Below are 24,117 nucleotides of genomic sequence, written 5' to 3'. Positions count from 1 at the left end.
TGAAACAACGTGTTGTTGGAAATGTCAGCCTGTATAAATAAATATATGTTACTTCAACGCCTCAATAATAAATGTCATCTTGTTGAAAACTGAACTAGAATAGTATAAAATATCAGTAAATAGCCCGGCCCTTGATGTTAACGTGATGCTACCTGAACGCAACACACTAGGAAGCTAACGCAGCTGCTAACGTTAGCAGTCATTACTGTTCTCTCCGTTTCAAAGACAAAACACAACTTACTTACGTCTGTAATGTTACAACTGTGTCTGTATCCCGATAACCAGCCCCTTAACTAGCTCAGAGAGGACTTGTCATCTGGATAACTCGTTATTAATAGCTAGCTAGCAACATGCACGCCTCAGTGGCGCCGTAGAGAAAACGACACACCAAATTCAACTTTATAATCTTCAGATTTAAGGTAATGTTGTTTACAGGCATCATCAAGGACCCTTTATGCGACTCCGTAGTCTACTGTCAAATTTAACATGCACACGCTTAAACTTCATTTTTCTAGATAACCTTTCAACTTCTACGGATGAGATTAAAGTTTACTTTCACCTTTCTGCGTGCTGGAGACAATGCTGTCAGATCTGGTGATATTGTTGTGCACAACAGCTTCAAAAGTGGATTCTCTGTTCGATAAAGTGCTGTGTGATTGGTCGTTTGCATGCCGAATTTAAGAGTGTATTCATCTTACACTGAAAACATCAGGTATACAACGTCACAGGTCAAATTGTGTCTTTTATGTGTTGCATTGCTCTTAATTAGCAGGTTTTTAAATGGAGTTCAGTGCTCCGTGTTGAAACGACAGCATACGGCACACCTCGGGGTTAATGCTGTGTACAGTAACTAAGGATGACAGCACTGAGGAGTCGTGGTGGGCCTGCCAACATATCCGCTGTGGTGAGGCAGGAAGGTGTCTCTGCTGACACACACTCCCTTTATAAACAACACGGCGTCAGGAGAGTCCGGCTTACCTGCTGTGTCACAGACTTTAACCCTCGCTTCTGTCTTCTCCTTTACGCGCTGTTTTCTTTTCCTTCCCGACGTGTCGTTTCCGAGCCTTGTAACGTTTGTTTTGTCGTTTTCCACCAGAGGTCTGTACTGTTGGATGCGCATTTGCGCACTGTAACAGGGGCAGCATCGGAGGGTTTTCTTCTTCTTCTACGTCTACTTCATTTTTTTCTTCTTCTTCTTCTTCTTCTTCTCACTGTTTATTGGAGGATCACAAACTGTCGCAAAGGGAGCACGCAGAGCCACCTACTGTGTTGGAGGTCACATTCAGGATGGTCTGTCATCTGAGTCCTGGAATAAAATGATCTGAAAATAATCTCATAAAACGAGCATCTGTTTTTAAACTCAAAACGAGCTCTGACATCTACGATGTAGGCTGAATGGAGTTAATATGAGATGAACCAGAAACACCAACCAGCGCCTGAATAAATGGTTTATTTGATTGCAAACTGGATAGAATAGAATAGAGTTACTTTATTGATCCCAAACTGGGAAATTGTGGCATTACAGCAGCAGGTTATCCAACACACAATATGAGTAAAAAACACAATGTTAGCAAATCTAAACACAATATAACATTAACTACAAAGTAAATAAGTACTAAAAGATATCAAAAATAAGAATGTGAATATATACAACCAGGATTTAACTAAGCATTGCTAGTCTTAAATAGGAAGATTAAATATGGAAGATTGAATGTACATGTGCAAAAACAGAGTCGTAGATGATTATAAATTAAATATGAAATATTAAAGGTAAATGTGCAAAAACAGAGTTGTAAATGGACAGTATTGACACAAGTTAAAGTGCATGAGTGTAGAGATATTATAAGCAGAAACTATACAATATAACGGCGAGTAGACAGACAAATGAAGTGAACATGAGTAAATGCTGAGACTAATCATTTTTTTGCCCTTGATTATTATTGTTCTTCACACAAATACAATTCTTGTCAAAGAAGTTTTTGTTTTTTTGTGTGCATTGGTTTAGTTCAAGTTGTTATATTGTTTTCTACTGTTCACCCTAAGGAATCATCTTGCTCATGAACATAAGGATGTAGTTCACACAATGTATTGTTTTATTCATTTTTAAAAAGCAGTTGTTGTGCTATTGTGAAGACAAGTGACTATTTTGTCCTCTAAAAATTCAAGTCTCAAATCTAAAAAAGTCGACAGTCACTTTACTGAAGATGTGCTGCTACCTGCACACCTGCATTTAATTCATCAACTGAACTGAACATTGTTCACATTTATATCTGCTGGTGTTTCAGGTATTCTAACCATATATCACAGAACATGTACATGTTGTGTTTAAAAAAATGAAATATCTGAAAGGAGCAAACATTAAATGTCTTCAAACATTTTTTTAGAAAAATAGTTGCAAAGCATTTTCATCAAAGACTCTTCATTAAGTGTCTTAATAATTTAAACGTTAGAAAAAGTCATACACTCATTAGTACATTATATAATTTTTCTTTGGTGTGATCTGGTGGCAGACACAATGCATGATGGGCTAAAAGCAACTAAGACTGCAACAAACTTTTCAGAGATTGTTTAAAATTACCTTTGAAATCTATATGAATTTAACTTTAACGTTTAACTTTATGTTGCAGGTACAGCGTGCCCAGAAAGAGGACTAAAAGATGGACCACATCCTTCTTCTCCTGCAGTATTCAGCTGCTTATCAAGCTCTCATATTACAGCATTAACTTGGAACTCTGCACTCTATTGAAATTGGCATCCCTCATGCGATGCTTTAATTATGTTTTTTATGATTAATTTGTTTAATCTTTATTACGTGCTGCCATATTTCTTTAAGTAAATAATTTAAATAATTCCTCCAACATTTTAGACTCCTCTGTCGTATAATGTTTATGTATGCAGACCTGCAGTAATCACTTCTTACCAGCAGAGGGCAGTGATGATTCTTTTTTGATCTAGACATATTTTAGTCCCTGATCTAGGCCCAAGTATGTTGGAGCTAAAGACTTCTAATTCAATTCAGTTAACCTTTTTCAAAACACCAAATATTTACTATCAGGGTCAAGACACTTGGTTGACCATTGCCTCTTCATACACATAAAACAGAAACTTGTTAATTGTATGCATCTATTAACTTTTGCAGCTTTTTGCACTAATGAGGGGGGTAGAGAGAGTTTTAAGTTTCTTTAGCAGCAACATAGTGTCATAAACCACACAGTAATTTAATCTTTCAAATGTTTGAATGAGAATATCTCTCAACAAGCTAAAACGCAGCTGAGAGGTAACGTTCAGTTCCTGAGTGTCTTATATGGTAAAGACAACAAGCAGGACCCGTCTCTTTATAGCTCAATACAATTAAACACCAAGTAGCGGCTGTGTAAAAGTCCAACCCTGCGCAGATGTCGTGAATAGACAAATGAACGACAGAGACCAAAACCATTGTTGTACCAGGCTCGAAACATTTTAATTGTAAGTTTATGGTCACTATGGGGTCTAATGGATCTAATGGATTTTTAGCTGTCGGACTAAACCTCAAGTGGACACTCGAGGAACTGCAGTTTTGTTTCTATTTTATTATGTTACATTTTTTATTTTACAAATTTTTCACGAATGCATTGATTACATTATTTTAACACCGGAGGTTGCCCCTAAGTGAAGATGAGTTCTGAGGGGCTTTAGAAGACCATGGAAGGAAAAATTCTTCTGCTATCCAACATGAAAACGTGCGCTACAACACACACACACACACACACACACGCACACACACACACACACACACACACACACACACACACACACACACGCACACACACCTCTCCATTCCTCTGTATTCATGTATTCCGCGCACGTCTCTTCCTCCGTGTATAAACCCTCAGTCAGTAGGCTAACTTAGAGCAGCTGAAGCTCTCTCTCTTTTTATTCTCTCTCTCTCTCTCTCCTCCTACTCCCTCCCTCTCTCTCTCTTTTTATTCTCTCTCTCTCTCTCTCTCTCTCCTCCTCCTCCTTCCTCCGCTTCATCTCTTCTCTGCAGGACTCGTATTCCCCTTCCAGACGGACACCTGCCATACCGCACTCCCTGCTCCCTCTCTCACAGAGCACACCGGCACTCTTTGGGCTCTGTACGCGACTCAGAGTGCACCGGGGGGGGGGAGGCTGGCGGACAGAGGAGGGGTCGTTGTGAAACCTGGATGGATTGATTGTATGGTCGGATGGATAGATTGGAGCAGGGTCTCGTGTCTCACCTTGGGAGGTGAGTAGGCTATGTGTGCCTTTTATGCCTATCTATGTTTTCGTCTTCCCGTAATTACACGACCTGTTTGGCATCATCGCGATGACGTCACAGTCGCTGACACTGTCGGTATTCAGGTTTATTGCTTAGTGAGATTTTACCACATATTTACATGTCTGCAACCGTGTGTGTGTGTGTGTGTGTGTGTGTGTGTGCGTGTGTGTGTGTGTGTGTGTGTGTGTGTGTGTGCGTTCGTCCGTAAATGCGCGTGCGCACTTGTGTTTGTGTGCATGCATTTGTATGCAGTCGCGCGCGCGCGCGTGTGTGTGTGTGTGTGTGTGTGTGTGTGTGTGTGTGTGTGTGTTGGGGGTATTTCCTGGGGTCTTAGCCTTTATTATTGATGAGAATGGATTTTTCTAATTGAACTGAAGGTCGATAAAGACCTTTAACACACAAACAGAGGAAACGTTGTTGCATTATGTACATTTATATGATTAAACAGCAAACTAAGGTGTTGATCAATTACAGCTGCACGCGACCTTAATTATAGGTCTAACTGATTATAGGCTATCAGAAGATTATAGAGAACAATCTGTCGAAACACCACACAGTGTGATACTGTAACCCATGTAGTCATGAATATATCATAATGAGTGACAAGGTTTGGAAGTGCTCAAGGTTACTCCGTGTTACTGCTTCTTTAAATAGTACTACGAGATCGTAAACATGAAGTCACTGCAGCATTTATGGAAGAAGTACTCAGGTCCTTTTCTTTGGTAACAGGGCTAACACCTCTATGTGAAAATACTCCTGTACAAGGAGTAATTGTGTGGTTGCTGCGTAGTTGTCAGGGAATGCACTTGTTTTTTTAAACACCAATGCCTCGGCTCCAGCTTCAAAGATCATCAGTTAAGTATAAAGACAGATAACAGATAATCAATAATCAGTGCTGTGAAAACAGATTGATCAGTGAGGCTGATGATGATGTCACATGTGTACTGAGTTTATAACATTTGAACATGTAATACATGTTTTTTTTTATAAAGGACAATCCAGAAAAACATTTATTTATTCCCACAAATGAAAACATGTTCTGAACCAGATTTCTCTGTGAATTGCCATCCAACGTGTTTGAGCAGGTGATTGAATCAAATGCAGAATAATAGAACCTACCATGTAATTAAAAATAGACAAACAAACTGGGACACACGCGGACCTTAGCTTACAAACTAGCTATAATAAATGAACCCTAATTGAAAAACTAAATGACCAAAAAAAGAATTCAAACATCAAAGTACTACTTTTAATTCTCCAAAAGGGGTCACTAATGTGTCACATAATGTTTTTCATCAATGATCGCAATAAATCATTTTTCATCCTTACAACAGAAAATGTGTTAAATCAGCAGGCATCAGCAGGTTGTCTGATTGACGAGAATAATTATATCATATTAGCAGATCATGCTAAGATTGAACAACATATAGAGGGTTTAGAGTTATGCTGATTTACTGTGAACAGAGCTGAACACACTTCTTCAACAGTGGAGGAGCAGCATTATGGATTACTGTGTGCACTAAACTATCATCTGAATACTCTATTGATTTGACAAAGCTTAAGGTTGTATATTAAACAAGTTTATCATAGTGATGGTATTTCCTGTCCAGGACTTTAAGGGACTATTTTATGAAGTGACCTCATCAGTTTTAGGACAGTTCTCCACAGAGGACTATACCATGCAGTAATGAAAAACATCACTCAGTTATTTCAGCGTTTTTATGAACCCTCCATTGGAAAATGTTGTTTTTTTCATGAAAAGTCAGCAACAAAACAGAGACATCAAGCTACCTTTGTAATCAACAAGCTGTTATGGACATTCAGCTCGTTTGTTCTTTTCCCGATATGATGTCACAAAAAGACCTGTTTTTACAATCTGTGTCATTTGGACATGTCGGATGAAAAGGGATACATTTTTTAAAAACACTTAATGTTTTTATTAAACTTTGTAGTTAGTTAGTACTTTTAAAACAGGATGATGTTTCAACGAGGAATCAATTGTTTGTGAACCTACTTTTCTTCTTTTTCCTCTATTGTTTGTTTTGTGTGAGGTTTGAGGTCGGACATAATCTTACTTTTCATACATAGCAGAATTAGAAAATGATAATTCAAGACTGTTGCAATGTCAAAGATTATTCTCAAACTATGTTATAATAATAATAATAATAATCAGTGGGCCACGCTTCAGACATGTTCTGTTCACTTATAGGTCCTCCACTTTCTGAAACAGAACTGTCAGCGTTCTGTTCTTTAATACTCGGCCTGTTGTTCCTCAACCGTTTGGTTTTAATGCAAAGATGAAGAATCCTTGGTTCTTTAATCTCTTATTTGTTTCCTTTACGGCATAATGTAAAACACATCAATTCAGAATATTTATTTGATTTGATTTCATGTGTTCACATGTTGTAGTGTATTAACCAGAGTCAGGTCTTTTCTGCCTGCGATTCTGAAAAATGTGAGAGCCTTTTTTAAATAGTTCATAAGTCTCCCCTCTTGTTACATTATGAGTTATCTACACAGCTCACTGACAAAACTTTACCTTTAGTTTTAGCTTCTCCCTATTAACTCTATTTCTATTATTCTATGATACACACACACACACACGCAAACACACACACACACACACACACACACACACACACACACACACACACACACACACACACACACACACACACACACACACACACACACATGTTCATTGAAGCGCTTAATTGAATCCAGGATGCTGCTCAGCATGTGAATTACACATACGACACATATGACACATATACACACCTGTCATGTTTTCCACCACATTTCATGTAAATGTTTGTAAGTGTGTGTGTGCGTTTTATGTCAATTAATGATGCTCTGTATCTGAGAATCACTGCTGAAAAGAAACCATCAGGTGAATAAAATAACCTAACTCTCACAATGTTTTTATAAACGAACATGTTGATTTATCAGGTCTGTTGTTCCTGTCTCTTCTTGGATTGTCTCTCTTGACCTAACATTCATGGTGCCAGGTGTCAGATGTCCAAGAAACATTGGTGTATTGATACATGTCGCTTTACGTCTACATAGTACATGAATAAGAGAGGAGCTGTCTGGATAGGCAGGGGTCACTATCAATATGAACAACATTTCTCCATCTCGTTCTGTTGTATTGAAAATGAGGCCTAAATACCAGTGACAGGTTCTGACATCTTGCACTGGTGACGTGATTTGAAGCTATGGCATGACAGAAGGAATATTGCACTATACTTATATTTACTGTTCCTCCTTTCCTCTGCTAATTTGGTAAAGAACGCTGCAGAAGCTGCATGTGTCAACAGAGCTGTCAATCAAGACGTTACATAAAGGGGTGGGCACACCATTTTTTGGCTTCACCTTATGCCGCTCTTTTGCTGTCCATTATATATGCAGCCAATGGGAGCACGTCCTGTGTTTTACATCTGGGCACACATGTGAGGAGCTGTTGCATCTTCTCTCAGTTTTTAAATTTCACTGTTTTTTGTTTATTTTTTTCAGGAGGGTTCAGCATGCAATGCCTGACCCCTGACCTCTGACCCCCCTGATAGAGCCTCTGTGGAGGAGGAGGACAAGGAGCACCCAGCAGAGCTCCAAAGAAGGATGGAGGGTGGAGAGGAGGATAGCCAAAGACAGATAGCTGAGTCCTCTTCCAGACTTGGGAGGGCGTCCCCAAGAGTAGAAGGAGGAGGAGGAGGCAGGGAAGGAGGAGCTGGAGGAGGGGACAGTGGAGACCCCTGCACACAAAATGGCCTCATCGACACCCATAGGCTTGGGGGGGAGCCTCGGGAGGCGTTGCTATTGGTGTACTCAGCTCCTCAATATCAGCGTCATGTGGTGAATACACCTCCTCAGCAGGAGAGGAACAGTATGGGAGGAGGTCCTCCTCAGCTCCTGAACCCCAGTGCCCTCCTCCCCCAACAGGTGTTTTCCGACCCTCACTACAGGCCGGCCCCAAGCCTCCTCCTGTGCCCAGAGAGCGTTCTGCGGGCGTGGGGAGAGGCAGGGGGAGGCGACTGCTGTGAGACTACCTTCATTGAAGGTCTGAGCCCTGATGCTTCCTTCTCAGATGCTGCTGCTGCCTCCTCCACAAAGGAGGCGCTGCTGTTTGCTGACGGGAGGTTTATGGACTATTCTGGAGAGGACGCAAAGATTCATACGCTCTCGTATGACATTGATGACGACGACGAGTTTCAGGAGCTTGAGGTCAGCAGGTTCAATTCATCAATGTTTTATCATCTGAAAATAAAAAGCCTGGGGGACTCAGTGATTTTTAAATACTCACTATGATGTATACCAGCTGGCTAATAGAGCACCCTCTGCAGGTGCGAAGATGCATGTGATAGGCTGCTGGTCCTTTAGAGACCACTAGTCCTGTTGTGATCAAACCCTGAGGTTTCAGGTTTTGCTCATTTTAGCCACGTCATTCCTCATGTTGGCATAAGTTGACTGGCATCTTGGTTCAGGAATGAGAAGCTAACTGTCTGCTAGCTTGGCATGTGAGCTAACTGGATATCATACTTCACCTTGTTATGAAAAACAGACTTCTTAAACCAATGGCTTAAGCTATTTTAGGGAACATTTTAACACGTTGGGAAGGTCCTTCCTTTTATCTGAGCTTGGCATAAAGACGGGAAGCACTGCTAGCTTAGCTCAATCAACCTTAAAAACACCCCAGGCTATTGGTCTTTATTATGTTGACTAGTTTTCATGACATTTAGTTTTGTGAAGATCTTAAGTGTATTGTCTGTTATCGTGTTTTGTCTGTTAGGAATTTGACCCTGTTTCATAGGAAGCATATTTAATAATCCATCTAATTGAGCTCCCTGACATCCCTCCATCCATCCGGTTGTGAGTTATTGAGTTTCCAGCAGAATGAGATTAGCGAGCTGCGGCTCTCTGAACGACACATTTGGCCGCCTAACAGCCAATCGCTTTAGAGAAGATTAGCTAGAAATGCTGTGAATTTGTCTCTGTAAAGTCCATCTTTAATCTACTCTGTCCCTCTAATACCAGAGAGAGAGAGAGAGGGAGATTACTGCAAGAGTGTCCAGACCTGCTTGCACTTCCATACTAGTTATAGTTTATCACAGCACATGTCAAATCTTTTTGTAACATTAAAATATTCATTGTCAGTTTTAAAACAAAAGCTTACCAGCTGGCTTAGAGAGCGCCGTTTAGAGTAAAAATGGGTTATGTGTTGATTAAAAGAAGCACATCTGTTTGCACATAATGTTTGTCTTCAAGAAGGAGTCTGAGTTATTTAAAGGCGCAGGCAGACTGTGTCATGACAACAAGTTCTCTTAATGGTACACTGTGCAAGAAAGCCTCATACAATCTTATCTGTGTCATATGAGATTGGAATCTTTTCTTATTGTGAAATAAAAGCCTGGTTAGCTGTAGCCCCATAAATTCACACCATACATCCATCTGCAGAGGAAGTCACAGTTCTTTCATTGGACAGACGATGAGTTTGCTAACTAACCTGTCTGTGTGTTTTATCAGAGCGATTACTCCAGTGAATCAGAGAGTGAGGATGCCTTCCTGTTGATGCCTCCTAGAGATCACCTGGGCCTCAGTGTCTTCTCCATGCTTTGCTGCTTCTGGCCGCTCGGCATTGCTGCCTTCTACCTGTCGCATGAGGTAAGGACACTCCCACTCACCTGAGCTGTAAAACCATGCTGGCCGGGCAGAGCTCCAAAGAGTTCATTAGAAATAGTTTGACTGACTTGTACTGAGTTTATCTTGGCTCAGTGGTATTGGTATTACAACTGGTATTAATCTCTCTTAATTAACAGAGGTGAAGAGTTTTGATACCTGCATGAAAAAAAAGTGTGGTAAAGCTGGTGTGTTCAGAAATACTGATGTTGGAGATTTTGGAGTCAATTGCAAGAATTGCACTGGAAGAAACAGCTGAGTAACTACTTTGACATTGTAGCGTCTAATTGTAGTAGTGATAGTCGAAGCATTAGCAACAGTCCCAGTACAATCTCTATTTACAGATTCTACATAAAACATGTAGAATCTGCTGTATCTGCTGTAATGACATCCTGGCTCTCAACAATGGTAATTTGAAGACAATTGTCTGCATGTCTGCATCTGATGGACTCGGTGTTGCAAAAGCCAATCAGCAATTCAATTTCCCGACTTCCTGGAGCAAAACTACAACCAGTAAAAGCTTTGTAGATGCCCAGTTGTAGCAGAAGTATCAGCACCAGAAATCATAAGAATGTTGAAGCAGTAGTGACAAAACTACTGGCAATGGTGATATAATAGTATTATTACTATAACAGTATTATCATTAAGCTGTAGTAACTGTAGTAGAGTTTGATTACTTAACTTAACTAAAATTAAGAATAATACAGAGTTACTGAAATTCGACACACAAGGGGCAAAATGGCAGCCCAGATTTGCACAACTATACGCATATTCTCAACATCACATCTTTTGCCAAACACTAGACACACTTCTCTACATTAAGATTTCCTTTAAAGCTGAAAGTCTGTGTATGTTAAAGGAGCAATATGTAACTCTGACATCTAGTGTTTAAAATGGGTACTGCAGTCCAAATCCAAAACATTGGAGAGGGCTGTCTCCCACTGCTCCCTCGTCCTTAGAGTTGGTGTGCATGCAGGTTGCTATGTGGAGCACACGGAAGCTTCAGTGTTTAGCCAGCTCTGCATCGGGATGAAACCTACTACGTTTTAACCTCTAAAGCATCTCCATTATTTATCTTAGTTTTATCAAGTTTCTGGTTGTGGAGCGTATTAGAAAAATGCAGAGGCTTTTTAGGTCGAGTAGAATCAGCTTTATTTGAACCCGGTTGCTTGCACGTTTCCATCACTGCAACACCTGTTGGTTTGACATTTGCCTGGCGTCCAAAACTGTCGTGTGTGGGGGTGGTTTCAAATCGCCTTCCTACCTTCTCTGGTCAAAACAAAAAACAAACCATTCCACATCAGAATTGAAGATTAGAAGGAGAACATACAGGCTTCCTAAATGTCTGATGATATAGTAAGGTCATTTTATGATTCAATTCAGTAGATATTTTACATATTGGACCTTGTTAAACACTGCAACTGAAACACCGTCACGCTCAATTATCTACCACCTGAACACAGAATGTGCATGTGAGGACGCCTGTAATACCTTGTTGGCCTGGAATTGGACAGTTTGGAGATGGTGGCTGAGAGGAGGATGAGAGACAAAGCCATACTGGACAACTCCTCTCACCCTCTCCATGATGAGCTGTGGCAGATGGGAAGTTCCTTCAGCCATCGTCTCATCCCCCCCAGGTGCAAAACTGAACGCTTCAGGTGCTCCTTTGTGCCTACTGCCATCAGACTATACAACAGCAGTGGGTCCTAGTCTGTCTTCTTAATCATAGACAGACATCCTGCTTATAATAGTTGTAAATACATAGTATCTTTATTTTTATTTTTATTCCTATATATTCTAAATGTATTCATACTATGCATGTTCTTCTTGTTATCTTTTACTGCTGCAGCACTTGAATTCCCCCACTGGGGATCAATAAAGGACTATCTTATCTTATCTTAACCAATTAGATCACACAGTAATCCAAGCTTGAACACCGTCATTAGGACTCAGATTGATGTGTTCAAGAATGAGGAGGATGAGGAAAAGCAGCAAGAAGAGGAAGAGGAAGGGGAGAAAAGAGGAAGATGATCAAGAGAACAGATATGTCACCTTCAGTTCAGTATTGAGAACACAGAGATTTTGTTTCCCCTTTGCATTTAGCAGTCACATACACAGTCATGTGCATTTCTTGTGTTTGTGTTGAAAGTTTAAACTTTTAGAGGTTCTGTGTGTAGTGCTTGCTTTTGCAAGAGATGTAAGATGTTTTACATTTTGTGCATATGTTGTTGGTTTTTCTGTGGAGTTTTGACAATCAGGGCCCTCGTTTCAGGAACTGTGTTTTTGCATAGTGAAATACTATAATACAGAAGTAGTTTTACGGTGCAGCTTTTATAGTGTGTTGCCACTGATGTGATGTTGTAGTGTGTTTAACAGATGACAAAGTGCAGGTATTAGCTGGTGTAGTTTGTTTAACAGATGATGTGTGCCTGTCAGCTGATGCAATGTTTATAAAGTGAAGAAGTGTTTGTGGCACTTCTTTAAAAGCTGATAGAGTGTGTGTGTGTCAGCTGATGAAGTTTTGTGAAACAGATGATTTATTGTGTGTTTCAGATGTAGTGTGTATGCAGATGTAAATGTGTGGTTTGTGTTCAGACTGCAGATGATCTGCTCTCTTGCTGCAGTTTCTTCTTCCTTTCTTTCAGTTTGTGGAACATTATTACGAAGCTGCTCCTACACACACTGACACAACACTCCTTATATAACTGCACTGGGTTGCACAAGCTAGGCTTAAGTTAAAAGGTAGCCATAGTTTGAATGTAATTTCTAATTTAGGATGGAGTTAATGCACTATTTACATTCAAGGTATTGCATTGGCTGAGATAGTTCATGCATAAATGCATATTACACCTAGCCCCTACTAGCTGTAAAGTCCTAAAATACAGTCATGATGTATCATTTTAAAGGGAGGGAAAACTTGGAGGATGAAGAAGAGTCTGTGGTTTTACCGGCTGTTTGGCGTCAGCAGTGCATTCTCTGCAGTAATATCCCCTAGAAATGTATGAAGACTTTGATAAGTACTCTATGTACATGTACATGTTGAAACATATTCCCAGAAACTGTGGCTCAATTTCTCAAACAAAGTGAAAATAGTTAACTGAAACAAACCGATACACGCAGCTATCATATGCTTCTGATTACAACACTAGAAGGCACAATTAGAAACAGTATAAAGTAATAAAAGATCATGAATACAGAAAAGTAAACAAAATAAATATTTACTCATTTCTGTGATAAAAAGTGTTCAGCTGAACTGACAAAAAACAAAACACAATGCAATAAAACAGATCCCCATTGCATGTTGAAGGCCAGTTTTTCTAGGTGAACCGAGTGTGCTAAATAATGCAATTTGTGTTCAGGCGCTTGCACAATTGTGATTTAGAATGATATTTTAGTGAGACCACTCTGCTTAAAGTTTAGCAGTTTGGAGTCACGTTGGTGATACATGAGCTTCAAGTTTTCAGAATTGTGTGCATAGTTACATTTTTGTGTGTATAAAATGGGGGAAAAACTGTAAAAGACCTCATGTTTAGTTGACTATCTCACCACTTGATGTCTGTTCTGGATTAACTGAAGTTATTTTCAGCAGTAAGTCTCTTTAGAGAAAAGTATGCTCAAGAGGCAAAACAGTACATCAAGAACCAATGCCTGATTGTTAGCATGAAGTTAGTCATCATGTCTGTGTCTTTGTTTAGTTTGGACGTTACGCTCTACTAGTTACAGTAAGATGAACCTTACGGCCCTGAGGTGAAACCAAACAACGACGTAACAAGATTCAACATAGGGTTTAATGTGGACCTTGAACACAAACTTACACATATCTGGTGCCACAGGCCACTGATCTGCAGTCAGCCCGATGAGGACACTCCGTCTGTCTGCCCGTCTCTGTGTTTGAGTCTGTCTTTGTATGGTCTTCATAGTATGGAAAATTGAATTGCTAAAAAAGAGTGTTGGCTGATCTACTGCATGTGTTGCGGTTTCCATGGCACCTCACACCTACAGTTCAAAAAGAGACAGGGCTGGTTGTCAGTGGCAACACATCCCACACTGGAATCCATCACTGCACAATACGAAGCTCTGCAGCAGCAAGAAAAGGGAGGAGGGGGGGGGGGTGTAAATAAAAAAATAGAAGCGTTGAGTCATGTTAGATGAACAGTTGAGCCCAAACAGGAAATAGTTTCCCCCGTCCTGCCTTTAAAGAGGGAAAAGAATAAAGTACAGTATCATTCAAAAATTAAAAAGACAAATTGATGTTTATGTTACAATAAAAGCCCAGCAGTATTGTAGAAACACGATATTCTCTCAGTCACTTGTAATGTTTACTGTCAGGACACCTCAATGTGTAGTCATTAACTCTATACTGTTATTGTATCTTACTTTAAGGACACATAACACTCATAACACTTGACTTTCAGGGTCATTTTCTATCTTTTTTTTACTGTAAGTAGGATTTACTGTCAGGATGAATTACTGTCTGGACAATTTATTGGCAAGATCCATTTCTGTCAAGGCACTTTACTTGACAGATGCTTGCGTGTCAGAATTTTTCATTGGGAACTTCTCAGGGAAACTACTAGTTTAACCCTGAAATGTTCTTCAGGATTAACGTCACTTAAATATCTGTCGACTACTCGACACACACCTGTCAAGATAGGCTACTTTAAAATCAATTACTGTTGAGACTTTTAACTTGCAGGGTAGGGAACCTTTTGGGGCTCTGGTGACATAGAGGTACATAGAGGTTATGTCCTGCATTCTCTATCTCTGCAATGTCTTACTCTAGCTTCTGTCCTTTGATATAAAGGCACAAAAAAGTTTTTAAAAATCTGTATGAAAAAAATCCCAAAATGTTTCTGTAGCGACACATAACTGTTGGATACTTAACTGTCAGGAAACATAACTATCAAGATATTTTTCAATACACTGAGAAGATACTTTATGCTCAAAATACCTCAGGATGATTCACTATTACTCTGAAATCTGCACTCAGTTCATTAAAAAAATCTAATTATATATATATATATATATATATATATATATATATATATAGCTAAATATATTCTGTGCCTTGCTCAAAGGAACATTGGCAGTACTTGGCAAGTGACCAAGCACCTCTCCACGACCCATTTCCATATTTTGGTCCATGCAGGGACTTTAACAGACTTTTTCCCCAAGTCCCTACAGACTGACTACTGCTGCCCCACCACTAACCCTGTAGTGTCGATTTCAGGTTATTTAAAAAAATCTATCTTATTGGTGATGGTCTTTTTCACTGATTAGGTCTTATAGAGGTAGTAGTCTGTTGAATGGATTCTTAACCGTCAAGAACTTTTACTTTCAGGACACTTTAGTGTATAAGGACCCTTTACACTAAAAAGACTTTAATGTAAGGGCAATTTACTATGACTGTACACACAAGAAACATCACTGTTATGACACAATACTGTCAAGCATTGACTTGTCATGATACTATACTGGCATGACCCTTTACACTGAAAATAATTCACTGGTTTGGTGAATGACTTTCAGAACACTTTAATTTAAGGTAAGTTAACGTAGAACATTTATGTGGAGGTCTGTAATGAGCTGTTGCTCAGGGTGTAAAGAGGAAAGTGAAGTGGACAGCAGTGTGTCTGTTATTTATGCATTTCTGACACTCACAGAATTTTTTACTGTCAGGGTACATTTCTGTATTTTTTCTGTCTGTCAGGCCGGTTTACTCTCTGAACTCATGTGTCCTGACAGCAAACTGTTCTGGTGGCAGACTGAAACAAACAATCTGTTTGTTGTTAAGCTGGTGTGGATAATCTGAATGGATGCTCCGACACACACACACACACACACACACACACACACACACACACACACACACACACACACACACACACACACACACACACACACACACACACACACACACACACACACACACACACACACACACACACACACAGAGCTCTTTACATAACTCTCTGGCTCCACACATTCTGCTCAGACCTACAAGGACGTTTTTCATAATGCAGCAGATACTGTGGGAGCGCCTCATTGTCTTCATCTGGACCAATCAGAAGTGGCCCCGCACCGCTGCTCTGGTTGACTGACGTCAGTGATTGGGCATCTGATTGTTCTGAAAGTGTAATTAAATCTTACTGGAAGTGAAGCAGGGAGCTGCTGTTTCCTGCCAGCTAGCTTATTAATCATGTTCAAAAATCAATTCAGCTTGTAAACAGACTCGCACTCATCTAAAAATTCTCTGAGAGTCCAAGGGATGATCCTGGTGACGTTGCTTAAACAGAAATTTAAATACAGACTAGTCACCTAGTCAAAATTGAACACAATTTATTTAACACAGCGAATCACTGTCCAAAACCTTATTTCATGTAGCCAACTAAATTGTTATTTTCATCATGTTCTTCAGGAACATGATGAAAATAATAGAATAATAATAAAATAATAGAACATGTTAAAAGGTTTGCTGAGTGTAGGTAACATAAGCAGTTCTAGCACCACCAGCCTTCAGTCCTCCTTGCATGTTGACATCCCCATGCCTATGCTGAATGTAGTTACGCTTAACTCTTGTTGAGTGGTTATCTACAAGTTTACCTGCACTTTAATCAGATGCCATCCATCCACTGTCCTCGTTTACATCCGGGAAGTAATGGAGAGAGAGCAGGCCAATTCACCGGAGCTACTAGCCCCAGCTAATTGCAGGTGGTTGCATCACAGCTCTGACACTTAGTGTTAGAGACTGCCATTTCTCAACTTGAAGATTTGGGGTTTGATCCCCGGTTCCTGTAACCACACATCAGAGTGTCCATGGACAAGAACCCCAAACCCTGCTGCTACTGTCACCAACAATGTGTGAATGCGTGTGAATGGAATAATATTGTTGGGCAGTGTGTTTATGTAGCCTCTGGCATCAGTGTGGGAATGTGGTGCCAGTGCCTAAATGAGACATATAGTGTAAAAGCACTATATCAAAAAAACACCGTCCAAGTCAATTTGAACAGAACCAGACAGATAAAAGGACCCAAAACGCAGGCTCACACGAAGCAGAGTTCAGTAGGTAAGCAGATTTTAATAACCAGTCCATGTCGGAACACAGGTAAGCATAAAGAGGAGCAAACAAATCCAAAATCGGCAGGCAAAACACAAAAACGAGAAAGCAGACAATTGTCAAAAAACACTGGTAGGCTCACTGGGAGAAAAAGGCTGGAACGAGGCAAAGGAACACACTACTCGCTGGCAACATGAAGGAGGAAACACAGGGATGTAATACACAGACAATCAGGGGATAAGGAGACACAGGTGCGCACAATCAGGGCAGGGAGGCACAAACCAGGAAAACGTGAGGAGCAGGATCTGAAAGACAGAGACAAGGAACAAAATAAAACAGGAAATGACAATAACACAAAAATAACTGGACAGAAACAAAACATGACCTCAGGTAACTTTACTGGTTGTGTCACATCAACCATTTACAACTTTAAGCTGGCATTGTGGAACTACATTTATGATATCAATTATTCTAACTGCCTAGAAATTCGGGTTAGTAGTGAGGATGACGACGTTGAATTGTTTGGTGGACTTTTTGCTCATCCCTCACAGATCCCTCTTTAACAGAGCAAAACCAAGTTATAAAAGAAACCTCAGTTAAACCTTTTTTAACAGCTTCTTCTTACATTGCAATGAGTTGGAACACCACTAGTCGGTCACAGCATATTGGCTCCCTACTGAGACAAATACTAATGGGAGTTGTAGTCACTTGATTTTGCCAATCAAATATTAATTATAATGATTTATATTAATAAAAAAAATATTAATAATTAATTATGGCAACTGCTAAAAAAAGGGTGTTGTTGTTTGTATGTATGAAGTCTGGAGAATATTTTTTGTTTATCTTTAAATGTAGTAATGAGCATCAAACATCAGGCTGAGTGAATTTTAGTAACATTGTTTTATTGTTGTGTGGTAGTAGCTGATCTACTGCATGTATTGCTGTTTCCATGGCACCTCACACCTACAGTTCAGAAAGATACAGGGCTGGTTGCCAGTGGCGGCACATCCCACACTGGAATCCATCACTGCACAATAAGAAGCTCTGCAGTAGCAAGAAGAAGCCCACTGAGGGGCAATGACTCAGTCCACAAACATCTCTGCAATCAACGGGTTTATTTTCACATGGTCCATTAACAATAAAGCATCTGGTCATCTTTACATAGGCCTACACTTAAGTTGTACACAAATGGCTCTATCAGGAGTCTTGATGTGTAGAATCTTAGGTTTATCTACAAAAGTAATCTAAGCATCTGGTAATTCAACCTCTCAAACTTGAGTTTCACAAGTGTTTGATCGCTTCAGTTCAGCTGCAGAGAAAACGATCAGGTACACCAGGTTCATGCTCGCCCTTCTAAAACTAAACAGGATGCTTTGCCTCTTGATCACATTAGCGTGATTTAAATCTGATCCCAGAGCAGGGGGGACTGATGTTTTTCCATCCCTTATAATCTTGTGTATTCTAATGTTGTTTATCTGTCTGTGAACTTTGTAAAGCCTCCAGTTTCAAACAGACATTAAGAGTCTTTCAGGGTGGAGTGAAAGAGGAACAGGCACATTTCTGATGCTGTGTAGCAGTGGCAAAATAAACTGCCATACCAGGGGAAGAGGGACATTTTGCCTGAGGTTTGTGGAAAATAAAAAATGACACAAATGCATAGCAGTGATTCTTTAGTGGACTACTTGAAGTAGCTCAAAGGCGTTGCTCCATGTATCCTTTGTGTTTAAACTGACTTGCGTAACAGGCCAATTTTCTTCAAATAGCTAATATGTTGTCAGGCAAAAGTAATCCTGTGTTTATCTATAATGCTATTTTCTTCCGTTTAGAAGAAGGGGTGCAGTCTTATTTATAATAAACTGATTATGAATTGAGTCAAAAGATTGTTTGGTATTAAAATGATTAGCTGAGTGCTGATAATGGAGGTACATGAAACAGTGGAACAGTGCAGGAAAGTGTCCCAGCATGCATCTTGCACTAACCAGTCTGGTTCTGTGCGACAGTCTGCCTGTTAAAGGGATACTTCACCCGTTGAAACATGAATCTGTATTGACATTGGGTCATATATGTAGTAGAAATGTGAAATACATTTTGAAGTTGGTGCCTTCTTGACCGAGAAAAGGCAGAAAGTGTCTTTTTGGCTCATGTGGATGAAAGACACCAACTCCCAGAATGCACAGCACAGCAGGCCACTCCCACTAAGGTCCTCTATTTACAGACATTACACATACGGCCGTTTCCTCAACTGATTCTGAGATTTCTTCCTGAAGGAATTGGCATCTTGGAAATTCCTGTCAGAAAACAGACTCTATGTCTGTGTCTATAGACAAACAGTGAGAGCACCAACACTACCAGTCCGCCCCAGCTCGAGCCGGCCCAGGCTCCTCGTCCTCACCGCCGCCGACAGGCAGGAGGCAGCAGCCACCTCGCCGCTATATTGCGGCTCGTAGAGATAGCCACGAACATCCGATTCAAGCACAAGACCTTCAAAATCCCCTTCATCCATATCAGTTTGAAGTTGAAACATAATTTTTTCGCCATTTTCGGTTCTTATCAGCTTTCTCCATAGAGCCTGTTAGCATAGCTACCAAGCAATATGGCTAGTTAAGTTTTGTTTCTGGGAGTGAGTTCCCACCCACTGATCTGTGATTGGTCTGTAGCCTCAGTGGTCGAAAATATGAGGAACTAGTGTTGTAGTTTCACCCTCTCTAACCACAACAGCCTCCGATGACACAAAATGACTTTTGTGTCATCGGAGGCTCCTTGTCAGACTTAAACATACAAAGATTTCCCATCTCAGGGGAAAATGAGGGCGGGATGCACGACCATTCAAAAATACTACCAGGTTTCTAATGATACAAAGCTTAATGCAAATTGGTGAAGTATCCCTTTAAGGTTCTCCTTACAGTTGCAAAGTGATTGCTCATTGTTGGATGCTGGGTCTCTGTTAATAAAAATGTTTCTACGACGTTGGTATAGACCTGCTTTTAAGTAAATTGTCCTGCGATAACTTTTGTTATGATTTGGTCCTATGTACGTAAACATTGATAATTTGGTTGAGTGATTCGATAGGAACTCATTTATTGGAGTTTTTGGATTGACCATCTTGAGATGAAATGGCATTTCTTGATTCTTCTGATTTGCCTTTGGAGCTTTAAAGCAGAATCAGTACCTCACAGTACTGCTAACTGATTCTTCTTTCATTTTCCAGGCTGCTAATTTTCTTCTCTTTGTTCCCTTGTCCTCCCCTTTCCTTTCCCGTTTTCTCCATTTCTTCCCCTCTTAGACCAACAAGGCGGTGTCTAAAGGAGATTTTCATCACGCCAGCTCCAGTTCGAGGCGGGCACTCTTCCTGGCTGTGCTGGCAATCACCATCGGGACAGGTATCTATGTGGGAGTGGCTGTGGCCCTGATCGCCTACCTCTCCAAGAACCACCACTGGTAACCCTTTCAGAGGGAAAAATACCCATCAGGCACTGGGAAAGATTAGGTTTTTAATCTTAACCCGGAGTCTCAGGTGAGCTTGTTCGACAGGTTGACCCACAGCAATGAGCTGGAGGAAGTCTTCCTCTATCGAGAAGAGGAGGTTCAGCAAATGCCCGCTGAGTGGTTTGTGTGATGGCACAGTGAGATACTTTATCTGGATCAGACTTAAGGGGCATGTCAGGAGACTCTTGAGTTTTTGTACAGCCTGAAACCTTTGAACCAATCAGATTGCAGGGCGTTTTTGAGAAGATGAGACACAGGAAGCAAAGATGCTTTAAAAGATTGTTGTTTTGTCTCTGTTTGAAAGATATTTCAAACAGTTTTATTCACTTCATTGATTTTAGCTTAAAATATGAAGAAATTACCATTAATCACTGATTACATTGATGATTATTTTCTTAAGAGCTTTACAGATTGGCCAAAACGATTGATACGTGTATTCAAAGATAATTTAGCAATTTTTTCATTAATTAATCACACAATTCAAGCAGAAATGTAACATTTGCTTATCTAATGCACTCACAAAAGTGCTCATGTTTCATCCAAACATCAAACCCTCTTACATAAATGAATCAAGAAAGTTAATGTTGCAGAACCAGAGCTGTGAGAATGAATTTACAGTGATTAAAAAATTCACAGTGAAAATGACATAATGACATCACACTAGAAGGGACATTTTACACAAAAAGCAGTCTCAGTCACTGAGATTGATAGCTCATAACTGGATCACTGGATTGCTGATATTGGATCATGATATCACTGAGACTGATCATTGACGCAGGATCTACTGGATCACCTTTAATGAATCGCTGATGCAAAATTGCAGGGACTGGATTGCCAATTCTGGGCAAATGGATCACTGATACTGACTCAATGACAGTGTGTCTTGATCGTTTCAACTGGATCTCTTGGACTGGATCACTGATTCGGGATCTGTTAACCAATGAGACTGGACAGCTGATTCTGAATCATTGGCTCTCTGACTCTGGATCACCGATGCTGGTCACTTTTTTGGGGGCTAACGTGTCCACGTTCATTTTTACAGGAAACAAAGACTGACTTGCTTGTTTTTTGACAGCCTGTCAAGGCTTTTCTGTCTCTTGCTAAAGAGAAATTATTATTCTATGAAAAAAATAATTCTTAGTTGAATGTGTTTATTCACTTTCTGTTTCACTTTCTGTGACTCTGTGAAGGTTTTCTTAAAAAGGAACAGCCGATCAAATAATTTGCAAAACAGTAAGACCCATGTCAGAAAATGCCTGCTTGTCATCCTTTCTTTAATGCAAAGACACAATTTCTGTTTCTGTTTGATTGTTTCTGTGTGAATCAACCTGCAGAGAGGAGAGATCATCTTTCAGTGATCACAGAAACTCTCCATCATTTTTTCGGCTCAATCAGGGCTTTAAAAAGCTTTTTTTTTTTTTAAACAGAATGTGTTTGCAGATTTAACTGGGAGCTGCAGGTCTGGGACCCCACAACCTCTACTTCCCCAGCTGGGACAATTGGGTTATTATAAAAAAAAAAAAAAAGACACCACATGAGGTCGGGGAATATTTGATCGGGGTCTCACATTGCTTAATGTTTTCAGGGCTCCAACAAGAAGTCTGTTGACAGGCTCTTGTTTTTCTCACTTACTACAGTCATGTTTCCCAAAATAAGCCTGATGCTAAGCTAAAAGACAGTCTGCTGTTAGCCAACAGATGGTAGACAAGGATGACTAGAAGCTTTGTGACTGTCTGAGCAGGCCCTCCAGAACAACCGTTTTCCCTTAGATACATTTAGAAGGAAAGTCCTCAGAAAGGAAGACAGGGACATGTAATAAGACTCAATCATAAAATGTTATATCGTAGAGGACAAAACCAATGAAATGCAAGATTTAAGAAATTAATCTACAACATCTTAAAAGTCTTTTAGGTGCCAAAACTTGCACTGTGTTTGATTGTGATTGGTTGGTCTGGAGAACTTGAGTCCTCTCAGGTGTTTGGGATGACACGGTCTGAGTGAGAACAGGAAAACTAAAACTTTGAACAAATCTGAACTAAACTATCTGTTTGGAAATAAAAAACAATATTTCTTATTCTCACTCTTTACATATAAATACTGGGCTAAAGGGCTGCAACCATGCATCATCGCTCATGTTCTATAGATTCTCTTTGTAGACACACCTGCTTGGCTGCGACGTCACACACACCTGCACATCTACTGAATGTTTTGTCTTAAAGAGCTCTGATAAAGGGGAATGTGATCCGTGATGTTTATGTCTGGAGCTATATCAATCTGAAAGGACCACCCTGGACAGGTCATATGGTTGAAAACAAAATATGAATAAACATTTATATATTTCCATTGACATCTCTGTGCATTGATTGCTTTGGGTGATGTTCACTTATCAAACGACTGACAGGAAGTTATTTACTGTGTCAGCTGTCAGAGCTGTAGCATGACACACAGGTCCTGAATGGGATTAGGGTGTTTTTAAAACAGTCACAGGAGTCAATAGACACTCCCATGAGAACAAACTCGCCTCAAACATAGACTATTATAATATGACTTTCACTTTTGGAGGATATCATTATCTCCAATGTCCATCCAAAAAATGTTGATAACTCCCATGAAGAAAAAAGAAGCTACAGCTTGCCTGATCATCTTTTTCTTCTTCAGTGACAAAGTGATCTAATGATAGCTGTGTGGGCATATGGGTACACTATCAACTACTAACAGAGGAGTCAGTAAACTATTTATGGACACACTGACAAAATAACAAAACAACTCGGTTATCCCCCAGTTGATTTTAGACAAACAGTGAGTGATTACGAAAACTAATGGGGGGGTTTGAGTTGATTTTCTCTGAGAAGGGGGGGTCACAGTGACAGACATTAAAAAACTTGTTTTGTGGTATATTTTTAAGGTTGCTTTTAGAAAATGTATCTGGCTGCCAGAATAAAATCCATAACCCAGGTATTTATGAAAATGTTGGTTTATCTACAAAAGTCATTGTGGAATCTGGTAATTCAACCTCTCAAACTTGAGTTTTAAAATAAAATGGTATTTTAAGAAAAATTCTATTGAGTTAGTGAGAAAATAATTATCCTTGTTGTATCTTAAATAAGCTGAAAACAATCAATTCACAGTATTGAACAATTGATCTTCAAATGATAAAACACAGGTTTATATTATTAAACTTTAAAACAAAATCTGAATCAGGACTCCAAACAGTATGGATTTATACGGTTTTCTCATTTTGGGTGTAATATTATTATATCTTTCATGTTATTTGTCAGTTACTCCATTCCTTGTTCTTAAATAACCCATTTCATGAAGGGCTGGCTGTGGCTCAGTTCTTAGAGGCTGTCGTCTCTCAACCAGACGGTCGGGGGTTCAATCCCCAGCTCATTGTGCAAGACACATAACACCAAGTTGCTCCCTCTGCTTCATGTGCAGCGTATGAATGTATGTGAATGGGGACTTAATGACTTCTGATGGATACTTTACATAGAAACCTCTTACATTATTGTGTGATTAATTTTGTACTGGTGTATCAAAGGGCTTTGGCTGTAAGCAGGGAAGCAGTTTGTGTGGAGAGCAAAAGAAGGCAGAATGCAAAAACTCAGATTAATCTAAACTAAGC

At 39.9% G+C, this 24,117-nt stretch overlaps 2 protein-coding genes across 7 annotated transcripts in view; one reads left to right on the top strand and one right to left on the bottom strand.

Annotated features, from left to right (window-relative positions):
* LOC132975729 (cullin-9) overlaps positions 1–1,162 on the bottom strand; it is a 41,866-nt gene extending 40,704 nt beyond the window's left edge. For all 5 annotated transcript variants that reach the window (XM_061040486.1, XM_061040488.1, XM_061040487.1 and 2 more), the window contains exon 1: positions 979–1,162. In XM_061040486.1, coding sequence (XP_060896469.1) covers positions 979–1,120 — 142 coding nt within the window. In that variant the 5' untranslated portion in view covers positions 1,121–1,162. The remainder of the gene's footprint in view (positions 1–978) is intronic.
* On the top strand, positions 176–22,839 carry LOC132975731 (synapse differentiation-inducing gene protein 1). 2 transcript variants are annotated; one of them, XM_061040491.1, is made up of 5 exons: positions 176–419; positions 2,628–4,246; positions 7,793–8,497; positions 9,797–9,934; positions 20,290–22,839. In XM_061040491.1, exons 3-5 carry the CDS (start codon positions 7,895–7,897, stop codon positions 20,446–20,448), a joined length of 900 nt encoding a protein of 299 aa, XP_060896474.1. In that variant the 5' UTR covers positions 176–419; positions 2,628–4,246; positions 7,793–7,894; the 3' UTR covers positions 20,449–22,839. The 2 variants fall into 2 exon arrangements, with proteins under 2 accessions (XP_060896474.1, XP_060896475.1); XM_061040492.1 differs by lacking the exon at positions 176–419 and having other exon boundaries at positions 2,019–4,246.
* Positions 22,840–24,117: the final 1,278 nt, after the last annotated feature.

The sequence above is a fragment of the Labrus mixtus genome, chromosome 6 (assembly GCF_963584025.1).
Source record: "Labrus mixtus chromosome 6, fLabMix1.1, whole genome shotgun sequence".
In the NCBI taxonomy this organism is placed as follows: domain Eukaryota; kingdom Metazoa; phylum Chordata; class Actinopteri; order Labriformes; family Labridae; genus Labrus; species Labrus mixtus.
This window is presented reverse-complemented; position numbering and strand designations above follow the sequence as displayed.